Source organism: Gallinula chloropus (assembly GCF_964237585.1).
Source record: "Gallinula chloropus genome assembly, chromosome: 23".
Classification (NCBI taxonomy): Eukaryota; Metazoa; Chordata; class Aves; order Gruiformes; family Rallidae; genus Gallinula; species Gallinula chloropus.
The window spans coordinates 582,897-610,361 of NC_140108.1; the positions used below are offsets into that span (position 1 = coordinate 582,897).

At 44.3% G+C, this 27,465-nt stretch overlaps 1 protein-coding gene and 1 long non-coding RNA gene across 2 annotated transcripts; one reads left to right on the plus strand and one right to left on the minus strand.

Annotated features, from left to right (window-relative positions):
- Nucleotides 1-346: 346 nt before the first annotated feature.
- On the plus strand, nucleotides 347-27,465 carry DHRS3 (dehydrogenase/reductase 3). Its single transcript, XM_084274804.1, has 6 exons — nucleotides 347-1,367; nucleotides 23,169-23,312; nucleotides 23,588-23,707; nucleotides 24,441-24,679; nucleotides 25,704-25,829; nucleotides 27,278-27,465. Exons 1-6 carry the CDS (start codon nucleotides 1,173-1,175, stop codon nucleotides 27,360-27,362), a joined length of 909 nt encoding a protein of 302 aa, XP_084130930.1. The 5' UTR covers nucleotides 347-1,172; the 3' UTR covers nucleotides 27,363-27,465.
- LOC311200542 lies at nucleotides 1,173-1,754 on the minus strand. The gene is made up of 3 exons (XR_014617830.1): nucleotides 1,570-1,754; nucleotides 1,408-1,491; nucleotides 1,173-1,277 (listed from the first exon to the last, which is right to left on the minus strand). It is a non-coding gene; the product is annotated as an uncharacterized lncRNA (long non-coding RNA).

Below are 27,465 nucleotides of genomic sequence, written 5' to 3' on the forward strand. Positions count from 1 at the left end.
CTTAACCCTCACTGTCCCTGCGGCTGCTTTTCCCCTGGGCTCGGTCGCACGGCAGCACCTTCTCCGTGCGGTGGGGGTAGCTTAGGGAAGGACAAGGGGTTGCCTGGCCGGGTTCCAGCGCCCTTGGGGCGTGCGGCAAGCCCCGGCTTGCAGGCTGCAGCTCGGCGAGGAGCAGCTCGGCTCAGCCCGCCCGCGTGTTGCCTTGTGTGCTCCGAGAGCTCTGGGGGAGGGGAGAGCAAAGCCAGCCACTCACAGAAACAGTAGTGAAATCTCCCCAACACTTTAACTGTCAATCAGGCTTAATGGGGTATAAAAACTCCCCAGCGCCGCGGCTGTGATAGGCAGAGAGAGCAATAGGGAGAAATGAGTAAGAGCCAGAGCTGAGATAGTGTGCGGCGTAATTCCTGCTCTGTGATCACAGATCTTCCAAGTGGAAAAAAAAAAAACCCCAAACCAAAAAAAAAAAACCAACCAAACCAAAAACCCAGGAGAGGGGGCAGAGAGAGGCGGTTATCAGCTCAACCTTTGCAACCGGCTCAGGACAAGAGCATCTATAGATATTTATAGCTACTAAAACAAAAACAACCTTGCCCTGAATACAGCCCTTCTTAAAAAGAAGGTCCTGGCAATTCTGTCTTATTTAAGCAATTTCCTGAGTCTAAGAATAGAAATGAGCTGCCTGGAAGGCACTGCAGGCTGAAATTTGGAGGCATAGCCTGCTTTATTTTATTTTTCCAAATATAAAAGCTTTCCATTTGGATACTGGATTTTTATGTTGGTCTTCGAAGTGGAGGGATGTATGGTTACTTTTAATTTTATTTTTTTTTTCTAATTAAAAAAAACCCCAACTGTCTTCCAGTTAAAAAGCAAGGAAACCGTTTTACCTGCATGTGACAATCCCAGAGGACACCGATCAAGAAACAGGGGAGTGACTTGGTCTTCTGCACTACTTTACTCCTACCCCGATTTTATTTTTTGTAGGGGGAGAGAAGGATTTTTTTCCAGTCCAAGAATCTTTTGCCCCCCCCCCCCCAAGTTTTGGAAGGGGGTTGAAGACTTGTGCACCCATCTGAGGGTGCATGAAGGGTGTTGGTTTTCTTTTTCTCTGTTAACTTGGTTCTCTGAAGGGTTGGAAGAGAATTTTGCCTTCCTGACTTGCCTGGAACAAGAGGATGATTTGGAAATGGCTGGGCGCGTTGCTGCTTTTCCCCGTGCAGATGGTTTATTTGGTGGTGAAAGCTGCTGTGTGCATGGTGCTGCCGCCCAAGCTCCGAGACCTGTCCGGGGAGAACGTGCTCATCACCGGCGGGGGCAGAGGCATCGGCCGCCATCTGGCCAGGGAGTTTGCCAAGCGAGGAGCCAGGAAGGTGAGCACCGCCGGGCAGGGCAGGGGGAGGAAGCGCCCACCTGCTGCTCTACCGGGGAGCCCTCCGACCCGGAGGCTTCAGAGCCTTTTCCCTTCACCTCTGGGTGGGATCGATGGTATCGCTCCTTGAAAGGGGAGAAGGGAGAAGGGGCGCTGGTTTTGCAAAGCTCTGGCGTGCTCAGCGAGCCATTACGTTGACTTACATTTCGGAAGTTGCCCGCTCCTCCTTCCCTGCATCCTCCTGTCTCTCCCCATCTCATCTAAGAGAACGTGAAGGTGAGGAAGGGGCCCCCTCATGACTTCTCCTCTGCTGACAAAGGAGAGGTTTCCCTCCAGCCCGGGTTTCCTGTGGCAGGGAGCGCAGAGCTCTCGGATTCCCATGCGCGAAGCCAGCGCTCGCTTGCGTTTGTTTACTGGGCTGCCGCTTCCCGGCAGTGCCGGGTGCGGGACGACGGAGAAGCAGCCGGGGAGGGGGGGGGTGGGGGGGCGGCAGCTGCCCGCCTTTGGGGGCTGAGCACACCCCCAGCCCTCCCAGGCACAGCCAGGCTGCGGCTGCCACGCGTGTCACCCCGGAGGAGGGGGCTTGACTCGGGAAGGGGGGGAACACAGAGCTCTGGCTCTCGGGAGGGTGGGGAGAAGGGATCGGTTTCACCCCCGGGGTTTTCCACTCGTGAAATGAATTCCTGGTGCTTGCTGAAGTCCCTTCCTTGCGCTTTGCTTTTTGCCAGCCCAGAGCTGCTCAAAGGTAACGAGAATGGGATCCTGGCAAGGAAGGAAAGCGGAGCATGACATGAGCAGGGGCTGTGAGGCTGTTCCATGTCTGCTGTAGGAAAGGGAGAGAGGCAGAGCCTGCCCTGCCCGCACAGCAGCTCCGAAATGCTCGTGTGGCTGGGGGCTCAGCACTGGCTGATTCCCGTGGAACGGTCTGTTTCCCGAAGTGCAGGTGTCTGTGTGTGAGTGAATCCGGACTACACCAAACCACACCCACCCTGCACTGAGGCTTCAGATTTAAAGTTTCCTCTCCTCCCCCCCCCCCCTTTAATGGGTAATGAAAGGGAGGAATTGAGAAATTAGACAGCTGCATAAATACTTCTCCGTGTAAGAGAGGATGGATGAGAGTAAACAGAATAAAGAAGGAAAATACAGAATGAAAGGATATTTAAAGAAAAATTTGCATTGAGTTTGGGATAGTGTTTTGTCACTTCCTTATGCATGAGCTACAGCTTTCTATGTGTGGTACAGAGCTGTGCTGGCATGCGACTTGGAGGTGTAAAATATGTCAGCATTGAACTTTGATGTTTGTATATGCTTGTGTTTAAACATCATGTTGAGATTTACAAATTCTTGGCGAGGGAGCAAACAAGTTGACTGACCTTTGGACCCAGGCAATTGGCTGAAAGTGTATTTAGATTATCTGTTAGAACACCATGCTTCGTTATTTATTTATTTAGTCTGCCTGGTTGCTATGCTAAGCTCTGGTATTAAAGCACCACCGTTTCTACAGCTAAATCAAGCTGCAGTTCTGCCAGGGGATGAGCAGTAGCACTCAGCCCTGATGGACCAGGTGACATGGGCCTAAGGGAGAGAGAGGGAAGCTACTTAAGATCTAAAGCTGAGGATGAAATTACTGTAAACAGATACAGGCTGAGGTTCATTAGTATGTCTTACCTATAACATTGCTAGGTATCTTAGAAGAAAATAATAAATTAGGGTAATTGTTGGGAACCTTTGTACTTGCCTCCTATGTAATTGTGAAGTGGTGTGTGCTTGCTAGCTGCTGCTTAGGACTTTGGGGGGCAGTTGCATTAGGGTTTGGTTTTTTTTCATGCCTGTCATCAAGGTATCTTAGTTTTTGCTTTTACTGAATTGTAATTAGATTCTCCTTGCAGTTATATCATGGCTGCAGTAAGTCCATTATGGCACATGGCAAGTTTTGATCCTCTCTGGTAGTGGCACATTTTCCCTGCAACACTCAAGTAGGATTATTATGTTCTTCCTTAGCATTTTGAATGACAATTTTACCTAAATGTGGTGGTTTCCTTTCCCTTTGTTCTGACATTTCATTTCTTTTCTCCCTTCTCTGGTCCACGCTGACCTTGTGAATTTAACACAGTCTCCACGCAGGACACAAGACCAACATTTGGCACTACTTTCCTTTTTATGCTTTGCCTTAGACAATCAAAAAGAACCAAATCTAGCAAGTCCTCTTTCAGGGAGGCTTGTGAAAATGAACTATTCTCCTTTCCTGTTGTCCTCTGACACAGTTAACTTTTGAGTTATTGATCATAATTAATTATTAGAGCAGATTCTGATTATCAGGTGGTGTAGCCACACTGTTTGATGTTCAGAAAAGCAGTTCCACCAAAGGTGTGAAATTCTGAGGCTGAGCACAGTGTTACATAGAGGACAAAGGAAAGAGTAACATACAGGTTCAAAGTGGGGGTGCGGTGTATCTCGAAAACCCCATCACAGCGCGTGCGCACGCAGACATAGTGGCGGAGTTTTGGAGGTAGGCGGCGATATAGAACCATATTTTTGAGATTAGAATCTCCTGAAAGATAGTTGAGTTGAGGCTGTTAGCATAAGAAATTTCCTCTGATAAGCAGACTGGATTGGCTTGTGTCTTATGTTCTGTTTTGAGAGGTTGGTTTTGTTAATGGCGATGAGATGTGTCTGAGCAGTTTGCACGGAGGGTGACAAGGGCCGTGTCTCACTAAGACTACCAAGTGTCCCATCTGCAACTTTTTGGCTGTAAAATCTGATCTTGCCTTTAAAGCTATGAAGGTGGCAAGAAATAAATCAAAAAAAAAGAGTTTCTGCAAATGGAAACACAGTGGTTTCTACTTGATAGATGAGCATGGAGCTTGAAATCCTCAATCCAACAGAATGGAAGTCTCTTGGGTATGATCATGGCAATCCATCCCAATTCCCATTCTTGCCTTCCCTTCTAAGTCCATTGCTCTGCTGTTGTGCCTCAAACATGACTTGGACTGTCTAGGAAATACTTTCTTCTAAGGTGAGGTTTCCCTTCTCAAGGTTATTCATTGGCCTTTCAGCTGAAATAGCCCCTAAGGGGATGATGGTGTTTTCAGTTTCAGAACTGTGTATCTTCTGGGGTTTTCTTTCAATTAAGACTGCCAGTGACTTTAGGCAGTAAGAGACTTTACTCCTGAGCAGGGATGATCCAGTGATTATACTAAGAAGGCAGAGGATCCATACTCCATTTTTACTTTTGGGTAGAAGTTTTCAGAAACTACTAAGTCATGGGAGGCCCTGTGTATTTAAATGCTTCCTGTAGCACTTCTGGAAAAAACCAAAAGCATGTAAATGTGCTCTATGCAGAGGAAGAGTGGTTTACAGATGATATGGGACATGTTAGTGTTATTATGAGGGATGAATAGCACTGACTTTTCTCCGGAAGTTCTCAAGTATTGTAATTCAACTTTCATGCTGTTCCCCAGAGATGTGTCCAGATTCAGAAGTGCTGGCTGAGGAGTTACTTTGCTGTGGCTGAATTGCTGGAGAAATGTACTTTCTAGCTTCCAGTTCCTTCTTGCTTGCTTGCAAAATTCAAATGTTCACTATAACTCTTCAGAAGTTTGACTGCACCTTGAAAGTCTCTGACCCATAAAGCATCACCTCTGCCTCAGCCTCACACATTGGTAGCCTTGTTAAGGCACTTAGCTTTTGGTATTCTGTGGTTAGCCAGAATGGTACAGTGTGTCTGTGTTAATGAAAAGGAGGAGATCTTTTTCTGAGTTTATGATTTAACCTATGAAATAAAAATCCACTTCCAAAGCCCAGTGGTGTTTTGCAATGAATACACTGTATAATCAAGAAGACTGGCTCCTTTGAACAGCATTTCTTGTGTGGAAGAACAGCCCTATACAGATGTGAGCAGTCAGAGGGATGTAGGAGCTGAATGGGTTTATTCACTGGTGGTTAGAGTTGGAAAATGCTTCTGGTTTCCTCTAAGCCATTTGCTGTTTCTACAGCATTTTCTATTATAGTGCCCTTGCCAGAGAGTTGTCAGCCCTGGTTTTGATGATCTCCAGTGATCAAGTTTTAATTTTTATGTCCTTTGTATGTCATTTGTATGTCTTGCTCTTTGTTAGGTTTTTCTTCTAGGGCATTTCCTTGATGTCTAAAAATTTTCCTTGTAATTTTAGTTTACTTTTTTCCTAGATTATTTAATCTCAGGCCTGATTCAACAGGAGAGGTGTTTGGTTCTTAGGCATTCTTGATTATTAAATGTCACCAAACCCTAATTAAAAGTAACAGATGTAACTATAGGATTGTCCAAGTTTCAGCTGTGATAGATTAATTTCATTTTTGGAGCTGGTATAGGGCTGTATTTTAGGTTTAGGCTGAGAATAATTTTGATTCTGATACTTTGGTTTTTACTGGGCAAGACTAAGGACTTGTCAGCCTCTCATCCTGCCCTGCCAGCAAGGAGGCTGGGGGTCAGGAGAAGCTAGGAGGGGACACAGCCAGGACAGCTGATGCAAACTGTCAAGGGATATTCTGTACCATCTGACATCATGCTCAGTATCTAACTGGGGGAAAGCTGGCCGGGGGCTGGACCGCAGCTTGGCAACTAGCAGGGCATTGGTGAGCAGCTGTGCTGTGCATCACTCATTTTGTATAATCTTTATTATTATTATTATTATGTATTATAATAAGGATGAAGTATTGTTGTTGTTGTTCTCTTCCTTTTCTGTCCTATTAAACTGCCAACCCATGAGATTTACTTCCCCCCCCCCCCCCCCAGTTCTTTCCCCCATCCCACTGCGGTGGGGAGTGAGCAGAGGGCTGTGGTGGTTCTAGCTGCCTGCTGGGTTAAACCACAAGAAGGATAGAAACAGATTCCCCAACTCCAGTGTGTATTTTAGTATTCAGGGCTATCTGACAGTAACTTTAGAAGAGTTTCTTAGCCCTTTCCTATTGGGAGATTGGTCAAAAGCCGTTGATCTTCATTAGGTTTATTTACACTGAGGGCTCTGGGCTCAGAAGTCAGGAATAGGATTTTCAGGGATCTTACACAGCAGTGCTCTTCTGTTCTTCCTTTGTGCTTATTTCTTTCCAAGTACATACATTTTGTCAACTGATGAATTGAGCAAGAGGGCTTCTAGGGAGTCAGGGGTGTTTTGGCATGAGAAATGTCTCCAAAATACCAGTTGGGTTAGGGGCAGACTGTGTTAGTGTGATGGTACTGCAGAGGAGAGCTGAACAATTCCTATTAATGATGTTGAGAATTCTTCACGTTCATCACTGTGCAAGAAATGGCCTCATAAATACAGGGCAGGATCTCTCCTTTCATTGTTCTGTCCTCTGGACATTTGCTTCCTGTACTGCAGGAGACTCTGTGGCTCAAAGGGTTTGCGTGCCTGTGCAGCAGATGAGGTAAGCAGTCTGGAATACTGGGAGGACAAGAGCCCTTACTGAATGGCAAGGAGTTAGTGTCACCAACAAAAACAAGAAAGGGAAACTTTGCTCTTGCATGGAATGCCCTGCTTGATAGCCATGACCTCGCTCTGTCAGCACCAGAGTCTAGACAAGGATGTCTGCAAGGCACTTGTAACAGGACGGCAGCGTGATGGGCAGCTGGAGAATGCCACAGATGCAGTAACACAGGCATTGTTTTGGGATAGCAAACAAAGATCTTGAAGGTGCTACTTAAACTTTGTCTTTGAAAACTGATCAGAAATTTTTGTTGATTTGGTTTGTACTTTGTATCACTCCTGGTTTTGTCCAGGCTACCAAAATATCCTGAGATTTCAGTTGTTCTGTCATTACTTTCATATTTTCAAAGTCAGACCTTAATATCCTTGTTTGGGAAGATACCTTGTCATCTGAGTGTGCTATCACCTTTCAGTTCAGTTACAGGTGGGGTGGTAAGAAGTCAGTGGAAGGATGAGCATGGAGGAAAGGATGAGAGCTGTGCCAACCCACACGGCTTCCAAAACCTGGAGTGGGTTTCTCTCAGTGTTCCATTGAATTCAACAGACCTGAAAACCTCAGAGGAATTGCGGGTGCTTGAGAGCTGGAGAGGTTTAGCTGAGAGATTCCTAGGCTATAAATTCCATTTAGGATGAGAGTATTGCAGAGAGATTATGTAAAGAATGGTGTTTGGTGCTAGAATTTACCCTTATATTCCCAGTAATGAAAAATCTGGCAAGTTTTGCAATGAGTTCCTACAACGGTGTGTCCCTCCCACGCTACCTACACAAACTGCACCTGTAGTTCTATGAATATTCCACTTTAGTCTTTTCTTATTGTCCTGATTTGTATGGATCAGCTTAAATTCTGTATATAACATGTGCCAATGCTATATGATAAAAGGTTAACTGCATTGTGACTAGAACTGGAAAGGAAATTGATACTAAGCCCCTGAAGCGACAGCAAAATGCTGGGCCTGATGCTAAGTCATCCAGAGCTCTGACCTTTGTTAAGATGTGGGGCAAAAGCTAGCAGCATCTCACATGGGTTTCAGAAAGAGTTCTGATTCTAAAGTGTCTTTCAAAATATTGGTCGTACTCAAACATTCATCTCTGAGTTCTGTAGAATACCCTTACTAAACTGTGTTTGAAGGATAGCTCTTGCCTAAAGAAGAACCCAGCATCACATTCTTAACACACAGGGGTTTTAATCTGCCATGGAGCTCCACCCAGATGGGCTGTAGAGTTCCAAATCTGAAAATATTTCTTTTGTCATGTACAAAGGCGTATCATTTCTGATAATGTGCTGGAGGAGTGGGGAAGGGATGAGACCACATACCTGAAGTAAATTCAGTAAGTCCTGCTTGCCATCCAATCAGTTTTTAGATCTGCTGTGGCTGGGCCAGTCATCAGTAAGACATTTGTATTCTGCAAGTAATGACTGATGTCTGACATGTATCTTGCAACAGTGCTGGAGCTCAGAACATGAACAGACCTGATCTGGCCACCCCAGAGAAGATTAGTTCTGGTATAAGGAAAAGAGCTGATTTAAATTTACAGAATTTCAGAGCTGAGAGGAACTGGTTTTCCATAGAATATGATTAATCACCATGTACTTGTTTTTAACAGGCACGATGATCTAACATAATGAAATCATAAAGCCTTTAAAATGATGTTTATAAAAGCCATGGACTCAGTCCCGATGTACTTCACCCCGTGCAAACGCAGTGTACAAACGTACTTCACGAGCAGATGTTGAGCTGCCTTGGTGTATAATCATTTGTGAAAGGCTCAGTGTAAAATTGACATAGATATTTTTAGATTCCAGTACTAAGACAATGATGTCAAAAGAACATCTGTCTGTATACTGAATGCTTTTTATGCCCTGTGGAGATAGCAGAATGGCATATAGTCCATGTCTCTGAAGGGTTTCTCTGTACTAGTTTAGCAATGCAGATGAGTAGGCAGTCAGAAGAGCAATCTGACATGTCTCAAGGTGAAAACAACAATGTAAGCTAAAAGGAAATTTAGCATTTTCTGTGTTGCAGCTCTTTTGGTGTAATGAGAATATTTACCCATACTGCAAACACCATGTCCTAGGTACTTAATATCTCCTTGTGTGTGTGTGGTTGAGAAAAAAAGACATAGGAACAGAACAGTTTAGGCATGTTTTTCATGATGGTTCCTTCAATATTGCTTAAATTTAAGCATTTAATCTTACAATGAACTATTAGAGCATGTTATAACTTACCAGTAACCAGGAGTAAAAGAATTGGGGAGTGAATGTTTTCCTGTATCATGCAAAATCATACATGAATTTGGAACCTTTGGTAAACTGTGAGAGCACAGATTTGATCGAGTCACTTCTCTAGAAAGGCTTTCTGTAAAGATTATATACTGACAGCCACTTTCTTTAATGGCTTCCTGTTGGCAGCTCACTTCCTTGTTGATTGAATTTAAGGATGGGCAGAGGAACCCTTGTTTGAAGTCCCAGGCTTAGATGGTGTTACGCCTGCTCTGTGTGCTGGTGCCAAGGCCAGCAGTTTCACTAACATGCTGAATAAGTGTCTCTGGTTGGCAAGCACAGCCAGAGTTTATCTGATACAGGATCTGTTGATGTCTGTGAAGCAGCATTATGGCTGGAGCTGTTTTAGCTTCTAATTTAGAACATACCTGTCTTTTGTTGCTGAGTCTGTTGTAAAGAGAATAAATAATGTTAACAAGTAGCGGAACTTGCAGAGTAACAGACTTGTGATCTCACATCAGGATACAGTCATGTCATGTGAAAATATTGTCCCAGGGAGACTGTTGGCACACCAAAATCCAGCACCTCTTAAAACGCTGATGGGCTGGCCTCAAGTCAGTTAAATCCATCACAATATAAGGACTTTGTCAGCACTGTAAGAAATCTTGAGGTAAGTTTTAAAGATGAGGTTATATATTAATGTTGTGGTAGTGCCTCAGAAACCCACTCAGGCACCAGAAGTTATTTAGCATAAAGATGCTATAGAGAATCACAGAATGCATTAAGTTGGAAGGGATAAGGCCAACAGAAAAAGGTGGTGCCTACCTCAGGGTTTACAATGCAGATGTAAACCAAAGGGCAACAGCTGAATACAATCACAGAAGTCTGGGCTGATGGGGATTCTAAAGCACCATGCATTTAGCTATTTTTGAAGCTTTTGGCAAGGCATCACAGCAAAGGAAGTTTTAAAGTGGGATTTGAAGAGCAACAGTAAGAGTTTTGGAGAATGTTTATAGAGGTGCAGACACTGTCTTAGAAAACACAAAGGTTGTTTGAAAAATTAATGCCAGAAGGTAAAGGCTGCAATAGGAACTCTGATGTTAAATGAAGGGTGATCGTAACATGGGGATAGTGGCCTTGAAAGTGAGTACAGGAGCTTTGATCTGGAAAGGCTGAAGAGGAGGCAGTGAAATTCAAAATGAGGGTTGGCCTGGTTAAAGCAGTAGACTTGGTATACAGTCTTGAGCAGGAAGACTGGACCAGATGATGTCCAGAGGTCCTGTCCAGCTGACGTTACATCATTCTACCATAGGCAAGACAGTCTTACTGTAACCCAAGAGGTGTGAAAATATTGTGGCAGTTTTTGCCAAGAAAAGAACTAGGACAAACAGATGATGGTGCTGATGAACTCCACAGAAGCAGCCAGTTAATTCTATGGGAACTATGGGGAGAAAAAAAATAAGACAACAGCTCTCTTTATTCCCTTCCCATGGGATTGGGCAAATCTGTAGAATTTCTGACTCTTTCCTTCTGGACCGTTTGGCAACGCCAGCTAATGATTATTGGTTTTGAGTGTTTATTTTGAAATCCATTAATAAATGTCAGTTAGTTGTTAATGTTCCTTTTTTCCCTTCGATTTCTGGACTGATTTGAAGATACGAAGCCCATACCATTGCTGCTGTAAGGTGCTTTGTAGGAAAGGGAGACTGAAAGGGGAAAATCTGAAAGACAGAGAACAACAGCGCCTCCGAGCTGACCACCGAGAGAGAGAACAGGCTCTGGCATTCTTAAACCTGTGTGCTTATCAGGAATATAAAGCAGAAATTATTAGAGAGATCTTTTTAGCTGGACCCAGACTCTGTTCTTCAAAGCATCATGTCAACATGCTGAAGAGTTGAACAAGTCAGACCCAGGCACTGCCAGATCCATTGGCTGATAACACTGACGCCAGCAGAAAAGGGTCAAATACATGTTGTTTGACCTTTATCCCAGTGGGGATTAAATTGATTCTAATTAATAGACTTGGGAATAGATGGGTACCTTGGCAGAGTTTGTACCTAATTTAAATTGTTCATCCTATTAGCTTAGCCATAAACTATGCATGATTGCAAAAGGATTTTGCAGACAGCCACCCTTATGTTGCCACCTTCTTAATTACGATTTATTGAATCCAGTGCTACAGAGCTGACTTGTTTTGATTAACACAGGGAATTCTGTTGTCTAACACTGCCTGGGCAAATGTGTCAGTGCTCCACTTACAGCAATAAAACAGTGTTTGAAAGCACAAATGCAGCTCTGCTGAAATCAGTTACGCTTTACGTATGTGACTATGAGATAAATCTGGCTCTTGGTATGAAATCAGTGGCAGTTGTACCTCTGAGTACACTTTTATGACTTAAAATTATGTATTTTTTAAGGTGGTATAAAAATGATGCCTGGAAAGATTCTGGGCTGCGATTATGACATATTTTTAGTGACAGGGTAGAAAGAGTCTATGTAAAGGTGGGGTGGTTGTTGGTATGACCTGGATAATATATTTCATCCCTTATCTAAATGAAAAAAAAACCCATTTAAAATAGATGCAAATGGAGTTTAGGCTTGACTCTTCATTCAGTCAGTGTTCCTGCTCTTGATCAGCACAGATAGCAGCTCGCACCGATCATACCGATACGAAATGTTCATCTCTCCCAGTAGTGAAACTCCAACTAAGTTTCTGAGTGTTGACTTGTATCAGAAAGCAAAAACTCCAGGCACTGAACAGAATCTTGGGTTTGTATTTCTTAGAAGCTTTGCTGTGCAGCAGACATCTCCTATGTTAACAAATGAGGAGTGACCACTCAAAAAAAAAGCATATCTTAAGTAATTATAATTGCTTTTTCATTCTGTTTGCCCTTTGAATCACTGGGTACACCCAAATTATACTTCAAGATTTTCTTTGTATCAGAGGGGTGGACAAGCTTGCACCACTTGAACTGAAAGCAGAAATGGTTAGATAATCTTTTAACTCTAGGTGTTGGACCTTAAGAAAATGCTCAAATATACTAGACTGAAACTAAATCAGTGGGAGTGGAAGATGTAAAGACTGCGCTCCCTTCCGCACCCTTAAAAAGACTGGACCAACAATAACAGTGGGCAATCAGATGTTTTCTACATGAAGATTAAATTAGTGTTTGTCTTAGATCTGTCATTTTAATCTCCTTGCCAGTAGTAAACAGAGACACCTTGTCTCTCTGATCGGTACATCGCTGGGCGAGACTTGGCTGTGGTCGTTGTGGGAGGGAATGGGAAACCCTGACATCTGCTTCCAGCAGCTTGGTTTTATGTTGACTACAAACTCCAATTCCCAGTGCCCTACCTCCTAAAAAAACCTTACCAGTGAGGACAAAACTCAGCTTACTGCCTTAAAGAGAAGAGGTCATGCTTCCAAGTAGAATATTAAAGACATCCAGCTGGTACAAATACTTCTTTCCCAAAGTGGTAATAGAGCAGGGCTGGCTCCAACCACAGTGAGCTGTCAGAAATGATGTAAGAACATTTCCAAGCCTCTTGGGAAACATGGGAGTCCTGTCTCACTGAACTGAGTTATTTGATTTTGGGTTTTGAGATATGCTGATTGTGCAATGTAGTAGAGTGTTCTTTGTGTTGCTTGTTATTTGATTTTAATCCAGGCCCCTTAGAGAATATTGTCTATGTTGTGTTAGTATTTGAATGTGTGCTTTATGGAAACAAGAGGTTTGCCTCTTTAGAAGCAAAAGGCTTACCCATCAGAGGGGTTGTTCAAGGTTTCATTTCCCTAGATGATGATGTGCAGCTCTTGCAGATTGCTCTATGACACCTTCTGTGCTGGAAGGACGTGCGTGCATGCACACGTGTGGGTATGTGTGTGGGTAAGTGTGTGTGTAGTGAGCCGGCACTCTGCATCTCCTTTGCAGCCTGGAGTTCATCAGTGGGTCAGCCAGCTCCTCGTGACATCATTACACTTGTTTACTGCTCACACTGAGGAAGTGTTATGCTGATGGGTTTGACCACTGTCATTATCTTATTTTAGTCCATCAGAAATGTAGAAGAGCATCTTGCCTCTATAAAGTCATTTTAGTTTCTCTTCCTCGCTGAGTTAAAAGGGAAAACAAAAGGTGGAAAATTCTTAACCATTGAAATGGCATTGTGAGAGCAGCATCCCATGTTGTTGAAATTGTTAGTGCAGCTAAACGATCAGAATGCTGGTTGCGGACTGAAAAACAAAGTCCATCTCGAAGGGAGTCAGTAAAATTGGGATGAACTAGCCTGTGATACATGAAGACTGTTCTACAGCGAATGTGAGTCAAGCAAAACCCAGCCCTGTTCCTAGGGCTAAATTTCACACACTTCACAGAAGTAGTTTACAGATGCCCAGCGCTCAGCAGCCTGCTGGGAGGTAGAAAAGCCTTATGGCAAAGAGCTGTGCTTGCTTTTGACTTTGAAAACGTTAAGGAATTACTGTGCCTCCATACGACATGGTTTTATGTTCACCCTGCAGTGAATCAGTTTCACACTGCAGCACCCAAAAATCATTCATGTGATACAAGCAGCCACATCCACAGGATGGTAATGTCCAGGGAGCTGTCACCTGCTCAGATGCCAGAGCTGGATTTGTGCTTGCTGAGCAGCCCCTTGGGACTGAACAAAGTACCATTGTGGCAGAATCTGGTCAGAACTGCTTTGATAGTTTCTGGAGAAAAGTAACGATCATAACTTTTGTTTCTACATTTAGATCTCATTTTATTTAACTAGAACTGTGCTGCTTTTCATATTTTTTATAAGCAAGGTAGCTACTTCATCTTGATTGTGTATTGAAGACATGGGTACCATCAGTGAAGGACCCTTTGGGCATGTATGCTCTGGGAGCTTACAATGCTCTGATTCCCATCCTCCCTTGACTTAAGAGGCTGAGAGAGTTAAACATGTCTGGAAAACTGTCATTTTTACAGCAGATGAATAGATTTGAGAAATTCTGCTCTGTTGCATAGCAACAGCCTCCATTAAAAACCCCCAACACCACCACATTTTGAAATGTACATAAAAAGATAGGAAACCGGTTGAGCATTTAAATATTGAAGCTTGCTTCTAAGCAGTATCCTTTGTTTCTTTGACTAAAATACAAACAAGAAAAGCTCTTTTAGACAGCTTTTAGATGGTTTTTTTAATGGTAGCAATGCTCTCTTTCTGGAGGCAAAGAAAGGAGGCTGGTAGGGGAGCTTGTCTGGAGCTGTTGTTGGCACTCAGTTTATATCTGAATTTAATGTCAGGTATTTTAACTCCCAAGACTTCTCCAGTAGCCTCATGGGAGAAATTACTTGTTTCAGTAAAGAGCTGCATTGTACTGTGCATGTGGATGATGTGGAGCATATCTTAGGGATCCCTGCATGCTCTGAGAGGCGATGCAGTGGGCAGCTTTCTCTGCTACAAGTTAACACTGCTCAGCATTTCAAGATGAGGCACTCTGCTGCAGAAATCATCTCATAAATACGAACGTGAGCTCTAAAATATAACCCAGTTCTGCTGCCACCTGGTTTGTAGCTCTTGAATTTTTCTTTTCCATAAATTTATGCTAGGTTAGATTTTTCCAATTTGTTAGTTAGGAAGCAGCAGGCTTTTTAGGTAACTGTGGGTTGAACCCAGCAATTTTAGGAGTTACTTTCACCCTGGCAAGTGATGGAAATAATACTGTGTTGGATCCACGTTTTTAATTTCACGTGTCCCTTACTTCTAACACCACCCTGCAATCTAAAGTTTTGATTGTTCTTAGCTTTACAAGATCAAACACTTTTATCCTTCAGTGTCAACATAACTTTCAGTCTCAGTAAATGTTTAACTATATTCCGTGAACATTTAACCTGCCCCAAGCGAAGGACTCCTTACCCTGAGAGATACATGCAGTGAGTAAAACATTAATAATGTAGCACTTTGGAAGGAAGATGTGCAAACAGCAAACCTTCAACTGTGCTGAAAGGCCCAGTTGGACCATGGTGTTTTGGTCAAGAAGCCCCAGCAATTTCTTTGTTTCTCCTGTGAAATGTTATTTACTGACTTTCTCTCCCTTCATCCTGCCTGCTGTGCTTGCAGTACAAAAGGGCTTTCTGCACCTGCATATTTACTCTCCCCACAATTTCCTGAGCTCTCTGTGGACATTTTTATATGGATCTGGATTACAGGGGTGGCATGCCAAGCAAACGGAGGCGGCAGCACACTACTTATTTTTCTAGGCTGGCGTATTCTATTTCTCTTGGTAGGCTTCCTCAAAGCCTTACCTCAGAGTAAGACTTAAAAAAAACCCCTTACCCCTCTCCCCACCCTCCAGACATACCACTTCTTTCGGCTTTGCAGCCAGGGAATTTTATTGCAGCCTATTTCTTTGTGGGCTTTGGTTCCCAGGAGCGGAGGCTGGGTGGAACACATGGTGTGGCAGACCCTCACCTCTAAAACCTGCCGGTTTTCCCCCAAAACTGCTTCCATGGAGCCAGGCTGGGTGAGAGCCTGTGGCCACTTGGTGCTTTGGCTGCACCGTGCACTCCGGTTGACCCTGTCCTGGCGTTAATAGGATTGTAAAGCCTGACTCCTGTATGACCTCTCCTTGCAAACAGCCCCAACCCTTCCCCTTCCTCCGCTGTGCCATACAGCAGAGCCCAAGTATTGCTCCCGTGGCAGTCTGGAGGCCGCAGTCTGGAGGCCGCAGTCTGGAGGCCGCAGTCTGGAGGCCGCAGTTTGTGTCCCAGACAAAAGCAATTGGAAAAACCACTGGAAAAAAGGCAGTGTGGGGCCACCTGTCCTTAAATAGTCCTGACTGGGAGAACAGTAGGCATTTGTTCTCTTCTTTAGAGGGAGCTGCTCTTAAATGCCTGTATGCAGACAGAAAATGGCGTGTTTTCTTTCTGAGGAAGGCCTCTATTGAATGGGAGGCAGGTGTTTGCATACTTCTCCGTGCTTTTTAGGTGCTGTTTTGGTTCCTTCCGAGGAGAAAAAGGGGTGACTGGGGTACAATTGGGATTGACTGTGCTTTAGGTGAATAATGTTAATCCCATTGAATGCTAAATCGACATACAAAGTAATGAAAGTTCTGACTCTGGACTAAAGGAATTGGAATTCACTCTTCTAGTCTCCTTCTGAGGTCTCTTTGGACCTAACTTTTAATCTCATTACTGGATATTACTCCTGGCCTTAACATAGACCAGTTCATAATAGTCTGTGTTTCACTGTTTACCACGCTGGCAAGAATAAGTTTCAATTAAATTCTTACAGTCTAGTGTCTTTACGTCTCAATCCTCATCTAGAAAAGCCCATGTGTAAATAAGTGACTTGTCCTCCTCCCCTTGCCTGCAACCCTCCTCATAGCCCCCTTGCCTGCAATCCTCCTCATACCCCCCTTGCCTGCAATCCTCCTCATACCCCCCTTGCCTGCAGTCCTCCTCATACCCCCCTTGCCTGCAGTCCTCCTCATACTCCCCTTGCCTGCAATCCTCCTCATTACCCCCCTTGCCTGCAGTCCTCCTCATACCCCCCTTGCCTGCAGTCCTCCTCATTACCCCCCTTGCCTGCAGTTCTCCTCATACCCCCCTTGCCTGCAGTCCTCCTCATTACCCCCCTTGCCTGCAGTCCTCCTCATACCCCCCTTGCCTGCAGTCCTCCTCATTACCCCCCTTGCCTGCAGTCCTCCTCATTACCCCCCTTGCCTGCAGTCCTCCTCATATCCCCCTTGCCTGCAGTCCTCCTCATTACCCCCCTTGCCTGCAGTCCTCCTCATCCCCCCCTTGCCTGCAGTCCTCCTCATACCGGCCCTGGCAGCTTTGATATTCGCTCGTGGGAATTGAGAGAATTTTGCCACTGGCCTGCTTTGTTTGCTTACTTTGAGACAAGTGTCACTAAGGGGCTGGGTTAAGTATTTTGACCTACTTCAGGCATCAAAAGGTTCTTTTTGCTTTCTGAAGCCAAGATTGCCTTTTCACACTGCAGGGCCACACCTTTCCCTCTTCCAGTAATCTGTCTTCAGCATGCCTCTCCCATGAAGAGCTCCTGAAAGAACTTGTCTGACTTGGCCCCGGGGAAAGGAGAGGGGAAGGGGTGGAGGAGAAACCCTTGTGGCACTGACAAGCAAGCTTCAGGAGCGCTTTTGAGGCTGTAGGATTTAGCCTCCTGTTCTCATGGTACACAAAACTCTGCCAGGATTTTCTTTGGAGGACCAACTGTGAGTTAGTACTGCTGGGCTTGTAAATACACGGGGATAAGACTGTCATACTTCAGTGGATTATCTACACTTTGTACTTCCTAAAAATATGCAGGAACTTTCAGGATTGGATGCAGAAAGGCTTTCTGTGTTTCAACAAAGGCAGCAGCAGGCTGTGCAAGTGCAGATAGCAACTCAAACAGAGCAACTTTTGTTTCACTGGACTAGGAAAGAGGTTGAAAGGGGGAATGAAATGTGTTGACCTACCAACCACTTCCTATCTCTGTTGATCTGTGGCAAGGAGCTGTGGTTGATTTGTGGAGGCAGCAATAATGAGATCAGGCAGGAAGGGCACTTTGGTGTCTCCCTGCAACACTAATCTTTCAGTGTCTTCAAGCTGATACGGAGAATTGCTTCATGAATCGTAAACTGTAAAAAAATTTGGAATGGAAGTTAAATCTGCTAATTGCTGTGCACGTTGTGGGGTTGGAACAAGCTAAGGAGTGACCAGCTCTGTACTGAAATGCAACCTGGGCAATCCAAGGGCAGTGTCAAGAAGTGGCACACGTTCAGCCTCAGAAATGCTTTTGTTGTGGGACACCTTTCCAGTACTGGCCTAGGTCACTGGAGGCATAAAGCCCAGCACAGCAGGTTTGCTGAAGATACAGTGCCCAATTAATTGATGATGCAAAAGGGCAAAACTCCTTTGCTGCTGTTGTAGCAATAAAATCAGACCAAACAAGTTAAATACACTTGTAAATAATGTAAAATTAGTTCTGACCTCATCTCCTTCACCAGCAATATACCTGAGACTCTGGAAGCATAGATCATATCTGTGTATTGTGGTTGACAGCAGCTTCAATCAAGACTAGTTTATATGAATTAGTGGCTTTATCAATTGGTGGTGGTCAAAAGCCTAACTCTTGTGCTACAGTGAAAATCGGGATTTAAACCTGCAGCCAGGCTTGGGGCTTTCAGCAAGCAGCCAGCACAGGCTTCTCTGGAGTCCTGCCTTCAGAGCAGTGAGCAAAACCTTCCTTTGACTCCTCTCTGACCCCAGAGCATGTCTCATTAGCAGATGAAGCCTGGAGTTAAACTGGGAATCCTCGGGGAGTGGAGGAGCAGTGTCTCCTGAGCTTGCCACTCCAGCCCAGATGATTTTCCTGAGGCCATCTGAAAAGGGTATAGAGATAAGGTTTGGTTTGCAAAATCTCATGAATAAAACCTGGGGAAATCTGCAGTAAACTGTGATGTCACAGCCCTTGCCTACTTTACAGTTAATTAAGAGGAGGGCGTGTTAAGTTCCTCTGTCATCATAAATCTGTTCTTTCCTGTGTCTGGAGGTGGGAAGACCCCAGCTCTCATCGCCTCTCGCTAGCAGCCTGGAGCAGGAGCGTAGCTTTAACCTTCCACCTGCCTCCTGGACTGGGACCACTGGGGTCACCCAGAGGTAACCACAGGGCAGGAAGCCTCCGGCAGCGCCTGCCACAGCGGGGATTAACCGCCTCACTGGGCTGTTGCCCTCCACAATTTTCTGGTCAGTAACTTTTGGAAAGGAGAGCGTGTCTGGTGCTGCAGGGAGGGGCAGGCAGGAGAGGATGCAGAGAGATGAAGGGACAGACGAAAGAAGGGCTGGATTCTTTCCAGGACAGAAAACTGTCTGTCCAAGAACTTCTCCAAAACACAAATTAAATGTTCCTCTATCCACCATTAAATTACTGTGAACTGGTGGCTGTGCAACATCCTGACAGGCTGTGTCTCTTTTCTCCTTTATTCCTCTGCATTTTCCTCTGTCCCAGACAGGAACTCCTGTGTCTGTAAGAGTCATTCTCTCCAGGACTTAGCCTCCAGTTGGGACACGCTTATTGCCAATTTAGAATTAGACTTCAAAAGGGGACACAGAGCAGACAAGGGGACCCATGTCTATGTTTTGAAAATTGTGCTTTCAAATACAACAGAGTATTTCCTGCACTGCAGATCGAGGCTCCTTATGAGCCCTCAAATCCCAGCTAGGGCAGGATACAGTTAAGTGATGCCTTTCTTGGTGTTGCCTGAGCAAAGAACAAAATACAAGTTCCTTACACGCCTGCTCACGTGTACAGGGAAGTGCCAGTTTTGCAGCTTTAAGGCAACTGGAGCTTGTGGGGCATCAGCAAAACACAGGCCCAAACCCACAATCACAGAATCCCAGGGGTTGGAAGGGACCTGGAGAGCTCCTGGGGTCCAACCCCCTGCCAAAGCAGCTCCCCAGCTCATATTGCACAGGGCGGCGTCCAGACGGGGCTGGAATCTCTCCAGAGATGGAGACTCCACACCCCCTGGGCAGCCTGTCCCAGGGCTCCCTCACCCTCACTGGGGAAAAGTTCTTCCCCATGTTGCTGTGGAACTTCCTGTGCTCCAACTTGCAGCCATTGCCCCTTGTCCTGTCCCCACAGACACTGAAAAGGGGCTGCCCATTTCCCCCTGCATTCCACCCTTCAGATATTGATAAACATTAATCAGGTCCCCCCTTAGTCTTCTCTTCTCCAGGCTGAACAGCCCCAGCTCACTCAGCCTTTCCTCACAGGGGAGATGCTCCAGGCCCTTCATCATCCCCGTAGCCCCTCTGGACTCTCTCCAGGAGATCCCTGTCTGTTTTATCCCAGGGAGCCCAGAACTGGACACAACACTCCAGGTGGGGCCTGACCAGGGCAGAGCAGAGAGGGAGGATCCCCTCCTGTGACCTGCTGGCCACACTCCTCCTGATGCCCCCAGGATCCCATTGTCTCTCTCAGCCCCCAGGGCACAGAGTGAGCGGCAGTTTTTGGTCAGGAGCATTGAGAACGTGCATGAGCACCCAGACTCTTCAGCTCTCTAGGTGAGTGGGTTAGTGAGAATGTTCTACCACGACCATACAATTGCTAAACAGCACCTGGTCACATTGCAGATGCTGCAGGGTGAGTTCAGGAGAGCAGAGGACTGACATGGAAAATCTCAGGAAGCAATAGCAGGAGGACCTAGAGGGACATTGGTGAAACTGCTGTGAGCAAGAAGAGAAGAGGGAAGTTGTGCCTACACAGAAGCACTAAGCCAAAGCCCTCTGTAAAGACAGAGTTAGTCAGCAACAGAAGGCTCAGCTATGGGGCTATTGCAGCGACTAAAAGTCTTGTCTCTCTGAAGATCTGATATCCTGGGAGGCCAGAGGGAAGCCTGTGCCAATTTAATTTGGCCAGATGTAACACAGAAATTGAAAGTCTCATATGATCCTGTAAGAGCAGTCAAGCTTGAACTTGAACCAAAAGCATGTTGTATTGAGGTCTGAGTTTTATCCATCTGTAAAAAGTAGCAGAAATGACAGCAGGAAACCTCACTTCCCACTGTGTCATTGGGAACTTTCACCTCTCATGAAAGAATGGTCTTTTATTTACTGCTTTTCTCTTGCACAGGCTGAAGCCTTCACCTGAGTGTGAACAGTATCAAGCACACAAAAGCTTCTCATGGAAAAAAACTGGTGCTGCAGTTAATGCTGTCAGCAGGAAAACCAGCAAATTCTGTCTTTCCCAGATGGCTTCGATTTTAATGGGGTCACCTTGCAAGACTTGCCTGTAGGATATTAAGAGTCCCAAAGTAACTTTTGGGGCATAAAAAATGTTATATCCAAGAGTTGCATCACAGACAGATGTTCCTTTGACAGGTCGTCCTTGGCTTAACTATTCTTCCACATCTCTTTCCTGACATTCAGTGCATCAGTGGCAGCTCTTGGGAATAGGAAGCTGTGTGGATGTTTGAAACAGATGAAAGTGAAGAGTGAGGGATCTACTTTTTCTCTTGCAATAGCAGTGTGAAACTCTAGAGTTCTAGATGTGGGAGGGCAGGTTCTTGCCTTACTCCCCTTGTCTGACACCTTATTTTTCTTTCCTCTGCCTTTCCCACCTTACATCACTCTTCAACCCATCAGTTAATTTTTAGTGGCTGTATTTGACTGATCCAATTCTGCAGCAGGGCTGAAGTGCACAGTGATGCAAACTCTGTGGGCATCAAACCTGATGCTTACAGCTGACATGTTGTAGTGTTTATTTTCCCCTTTCCACAGAGCTGAAGGTTGTGAAAGAGAAGTGTGTGTGCTTGTAACTGAACAGTATTTTGTAAGTATTTCCTGAAAGTTTGTGAAATTTATCACTTGTTCTTGACCTGACTGCAGAGTAGGCATAAGAAATGTTGCCCAGTCTAGCTCTGAGTTGAGAAGCGAGTAAATAGCCATCAGTTTTACAAGCTTTGTGTAGATGCCAAAGCCTGATGGCCAAGGGTGATACGCTGAGACTTTCAGAGACAGGCCAATACACAAACCATGGGGTTTGCCATGTGCTTTCTTACAGTTTTAAAGCCTGGTCACAGCTTTTTCCTTGAAAATTATTTCCCCTGAGATAAGATTTCCCATGAAATGTCTCTGGCATATTCCTGGTTAACCAACTTGTTAGTCCTTTGGTGATTTTGAGAATGTAAGCCTATCAGTCTGTGTGTTTTGTCTTCACAGATGTGCCAATGATTTATAAATGGGAGCAGTTGTAACTCATTGAGGTCCTCCTGCAATGTGGCCTTGCTTACTTGCACTGGAAGAGCTCTTTGACCCTGCCAGAGATTAGTTTTAGTAGCAGTTAAGAGATAAGCTTAACTAGTCCTTAAAAATAAGCATGTTAAAGCTCTCTGTAGATTTGTTGTAGGGAGGGAATAGCACAGGTCCTAAATTTTTGTGGTTATCTTGCTGTTACTAAGCTAATTGAGTGATATAATTTAGGCTTCTTTTTTCCCCCCTCTGTTTAAAGATTATTAAATCTTTTAAGTTTAAGTGCTCTTCTTTGTTACTATTAAAAAATGCATCCACCAGTCAGATCCCTGCTCAGTGCACAGTGGTACAGGAAGCACCAGGAACGCTGCATCACAGGATTGCTTGGACATAACACCGTGCTGAGAGCAGCAAAACTGTTTCCATCTTCAGAGCCCTTTTTCCTACTCCTAGTAGGAGTACACCTACATTTGACTACATGAATGCCCTCATTTATTTTTTAGTACTAAATAGTCATTTTGCATTATCAATGTAGCAACTTTTTCTTCTTTCTCTCTTGGATCCTGCTGTTTGACTCTCAGAGCAGCCAGCTGGTTTCAGTAGTTCTCTTCATTATCCATCCAGTCCATGCTATATGATTTCAAAGTTTTCTTTCCACAGATCTTCAGAATTGTTCTCTGTACAAGAAGCATTTTAACATTTTTCACTGTGTTAAATGGGAGTGGCAAGTGAAATTTTACATTATATTAGTTGCAAAAAACCCTTGTGCTTGAAATTTCTCCCTTTACATGGCTGTATTAGGACAATCCTTGTTTGAAACACACCTAGGACATCAGCCTGCAATCAGCAGTGTGAGGAGTTTCATAGGATATGCTGAAAAAATAGGTTTTACTGCAGAGCAGATACCATCTCAACACAAAGAAGCAGCTACCATATTAGATTATACAGGAAGGTCTGTGATTTCAGAATAAGTTTATCATGCTCTCCATGTACATATAGCAAAAGTGGGGATAGATTTGATACTTCATGAGAGAGAAAATTTGCCAAATGTTTCATATAGACTTGATGATCTTTAAAGGTCTTTTCCAACCTTGTGATTCTGTGATATATTTGTCACATTAGGCTGAAGATCTGAATTTTTGCCTTACCGGTTGTGTTGCTCATAACAGACAGAGTATCAGCAGTGGGATACAGCTACCACCATGATACTCAAATCCCATCCCCAAGTAATATAAAATCACTACTCTTAAATGAACTGAGGGCTGGCAGCTAAAAACACATCAAAGAGACTAATCAAATAGCTGAAGTTAGCAGCATCTTTTAATTCCTTTGGATTTGAAGCCGAAGCGTTTGACTCCAACAAAAGTTTCTTCCTGCAGATCATCCTGTGGGGCCGAACTGAGAAGTGCCTGAAGGAGACCACAGAGGAGATCAGGCTGATGGGGACAGAGTGCCATTATTTCATCTGTGATGTAGGAAACCGAGAGGAGGTCTATCGGCAAGCCAAAGCCGTGCGGGAAAAGGTCGGTGTCTGTGGAAACACTGTGGGTAGAACTTCCTAACGACTCATTTCATCAGGAAGAAAATGTATTGAGATATTGGGAAAGAAAGAAGGGTGATTAAGTTAGACAAAGCCTAGCTACCTGCTTTTTGTAAAGCAAGATTACAAGCAAGAATGCCAAAAGCTGTAATAATAATAACAAGGTGTTCAGGCAATACTAGGTATTCAGATATGATGGTGACTGCTGATTCATGAGGAGAGATGTTAGTTGTAACAAGTCCTTTCCTTCTTTTGCAGGTGGGTGATATCACTATCCTGGTGAACAATGCTGCTGTGGTCCATGGTAAGAGCCTGATGGACAGCGATGATGATGCACTGCTCAAATCACAACATATAAACACCCTGGGACAATTCTGGGTAAGAGAAGCTCTTGTGTTGTATGTATTCAGAATTGGGAATGAGTGACAGGTGACAGCCAGTAAAGACTTGGCTGCAACTAGGTCTTTCTAAGTGATGCCTCATAAAATCAGCCTGACACGAAGAGGAGACAGACAAAACAATGTGAGGGGCAAAAGCCAGAGGGAAGAAGTCTGAACAATTTCCTTTTTCTGGTAATAGAAGCACAGTATTTGATGCTCCTGAATCCCCGTTCTTTGATTTCCAGTAAAACATTTGATTTCTTTTGGGAAAGCCTGAGCTCACAGAGGAGAGTTTTCTGTACAGAAGCATGAGGAGAGCATGAGATTGCGTCGCTGAGGGAAGGAATCTAGTGTGAAACTCATTCCATTCTGAATTAGGTGATAGTAATAAAACAAGAGCTTCTTGTGATGTCATCGCTTTGTTGAATCCTCTACAAGAAGTTCTTAAACACACAAAGCCTTTGTCTGTGGGTACTGCTTACTTACGTAATAGGAAAGATTCTGTTTTGTTTCTACACAAGCTTTGCCTGTTCAGAATCTTTCAGAAAAGGACAAAGCAGCAAGATCCTCTCTCTCTCCTTCCCTAGCACAATGAACAGCACAGTTTGGCTTCTTGTCTTCATGTCACCTTATTTTTCTTACAGTCACTGGAGTTTTTGATGTCTCTCTGCTGATCAGACCTTTTTCCTTTTTATTTATTTATTTGTTTTTCTTTAATCTTTGTTCTTCAGACCACCAAAGCATTCCTGCCAAGGATGCTGGAGTTGCAGAATGGACACATTGTTTGCCTGAACTCTGTCCTGGCCTTGTCAGCCATCCCGGGTGCCATTGACTACTGCACCTCCAAAGCCTCGTCCTTTGCCTTCATGGAGAGCCTGACCCTGGGGCTGCTGGACTGCCCAGGAGTGAATGCCACAACAGTCCTGCCCTTCCACACCAGCACAGAGATGTTTCAGGGCATGAGAATCAGGTCAGTCCAGGGGAACTAGAATAAAGCATCTCATTTTAAATGAATCATCAGAATACACTCCTAATTAATGCTTCATTTAGTTAAGAGAATTTGATGTCTCATTTGGCTGCCTGGGAACAGAGGGTCACTCTAGGCCACCTGGGACTCATCAGACTGGTTCCCTCAGTTTGCTGGCATATCCATATAGCCCATACAGCTTGCCTGTACCCAGCAGGACACCTGCTTCTCCAGAGAAAAATGAAAGCTCTTTTGCCATGAGTGAGTTTGGGCTATGTGCAGCCACCAGAGAGGGAGGGGAGGCAATCTCAAAATCAAGGAGCAGTCTAGAAGTTACTTGAGAATTAGTGGTACAGATTCCTTCTTTATTCATTAAATACTTTAATCTTTCCTGCCAAAAAGAATGACAGCCACTTACTGAAGTAAGGCTATCAGTGCCTCCTTTCTATCTCCAAAAGAACAAGCTAAATTCAAACACTAACAGCTGAGCAAATTATAATTTTACAGTTGACAAAATAACCTATTGATACAGTTTGTGCTCTCTCAGACAAGAAAATATGCAGTGTTGAACTATTGCTGGAGCTGGAAAAAGCCTTATGTTTGGTATTAAAAGCAGTGAGGGAAAATATTTGGCTTTCACCTGTCAAGAATTTGAATTGAGCAAAGAGCAATGGAGGGATAGAGGGAAAACACCAACACTGAACAGACAGGATTTTGGTATTGGTTTGCATACAGTTTGAGAAAATCCCTGAATCAGGGTTCTGAATGCACTCTACCACTTCAGCCTAAAGGCACTGACAGTTACATTCTTAACCATTTACCTAACCCAGTAGTACTGGTTGGAACTGGGCTTTCTGCTTTCCAGCTTTCAGGCTGGAACTGGAACTTTCTGGCCCTTCCAGCCTTCTTTGGGGAATGTTTGGATGGCAGTAACCAGTGATAGCTTAGTGAGTAACAGGACTGTGATATCTTAAAGAAGGAGTTTGGTTAACAAATAATTATTCTGTTTTTTACTTTATTTATTCAGGTTCCCTAATCTTTTTCCTCCTCTCAAGCCAGAGACAGTGGCTAGGAGGACAGTAGAAGCCGTTCAGATGAATCAAGCTTTCCTGCTCCTTCCATGGACGATGCATGTTCTTGTCATCCTAAAAAGGTAAGTGTTTCCTGTGCCCAGCAATAGCCTAACCAGGGAGGCAAGACTGACAGACAGTCCTCTCTGCCTACCAAGGCAAATCTCCCTTGGACTGTCACTGATATCCAGATTGGCTCATCCCTTCCCATGAAAAGACAGCCATAGAAGCAAAAGGGAGAAAACTTTCTGAGATTCCCTATGCAGGTGTTTTCCTTGGGTATGACCCCTTTATGGAATGAGTTTCAGTCCCAAAATTTGGATTTCTGAGGGCTGAACTGTTATTTGTATCTAGAAATTTACTTAAAATGTGCATGTGGTTGATTTTATTTTAGTAAGCCAGTCTTGAGAGTCCAGGCTCTGCTGTGCAAAGGATTTCTGTACAATGAGGTGTGAACATCTGAGCTGTATTTAGAGAGCGTTGCTTGTGCTAAAGCAATGAAACTATTAAAAAAAAACCCTTTTGTGTATGATTAGCACAGGAATTTTGAAGTCACTGAGCAAAGAAAGTCGTAACTTTTATCCTGAAACATCCAAAGAGAAAGGACATTTAAAATTGTGTTTCTTTGAGAGTTTGGACTGAGGCCTTTGGAATCACAGAGTCACAAGGTTGGAAAAGACCTTTAAGCTCATCAAGTCCAACCATTCCCATCCTAAGCTAAACCAGATCCCTGAGCACCTCATCTACCTGTCTGTAAAACACACCCAGGGGTGGGGACTCAGCCCCCTCCCTGGGCAGCCTGTACCACAGCCCCACAACTCTTTCAGGGAAGAACTCTTCCTTCACATCTGACCTGACCCTGCCCTGGCACAGCTTGAGGCCATTTCCCCTTGTCCCATCACCTGTCCCTTGGAAAACGTACTTCAGTCAGGAACTGAAACAAGCCCATGAGATTTCTGTGGAAATTAATTCCAATATTGCATTTCAAACAAGAAAAATTAATTCACAGTAAATGCTTTGCTCTGAATGTAAGATCTGGGATACTCTCAAAAGTTCTCAGAAATTCAGTGGACTGAAAAAGAGCTGTTCTCCTTTATTGTAAGATCTAATAATTTATTTTCCATTACAGTAGCTGTCAGGAAATGAGATCTCTATCCATCCCTTACGATAAGAAGGCCACACACCCAGCACAAGCAGTGGGCGAGTTAACCAGAGAACTCCATTTAAATTTGTGCATTTCAGAGTGCAAGATTCTGCACAGTATTTAGGAAGGAATAAAACATGATGGCATCTTCCAAGCCACAGTTTTTACAGGCCTTTTTGGACAAATATTTCTGTTGAGAAAGAGTGACTGGATACCATTGTCTCCCTGTAGGCCTGCTCCCAGCAGGACACGTGCACTCTTGCTAGCTGAGTTTTGAGCATGTGTACTTATGTTTGTGTATAGAAACGTGTATTTTCACATCCTCTTTATTAGAATACGCTGAGGGATTTGTCTGATCTGCTTCTTTTCTTTCTGCTTCTCCTGCAGCATTCTCCCTCAGGCAGCACTTGAAGAAATCCACAAGTTTTCTGGGAGCTACACCTGCATGAACACTTTTAAAGGACGAACTTAGACTTGATGGTGAAAGGACTGTTCTTCAGTGAAACCAACACAAGCGTGAAAATCCTGACAGGACTGTGAATCAGCAGTCTTGGCTTTTAGCCTGTTCATGTGAC

Excerpts from the sequence above, each read along its gene's own strand:
- DHRS3 (XM_084274804.1), top strand. The coding sequence starts at position 1,173 with ATGATTTGGAAATGGCTGGGCGCGTTGCTGCTTTTCCCCGTGCAGATG. Across the intron at positions 23,708-24,440 it reads ACACCCTGGGACAATTCTGG|ACCACCAAAGCATTCCTGCC; the intron begins GTAAGAGAAGCT and ends TTTGTTCTTCAG. Across the intron at positions 24,680-25,703 it reads TTTCAGGGCATGAGAATCAG|GTTCCCTAATCTTTTTCCTC; the intron begins GTCAGTCCAGGG and ends TTATTTATTCAG.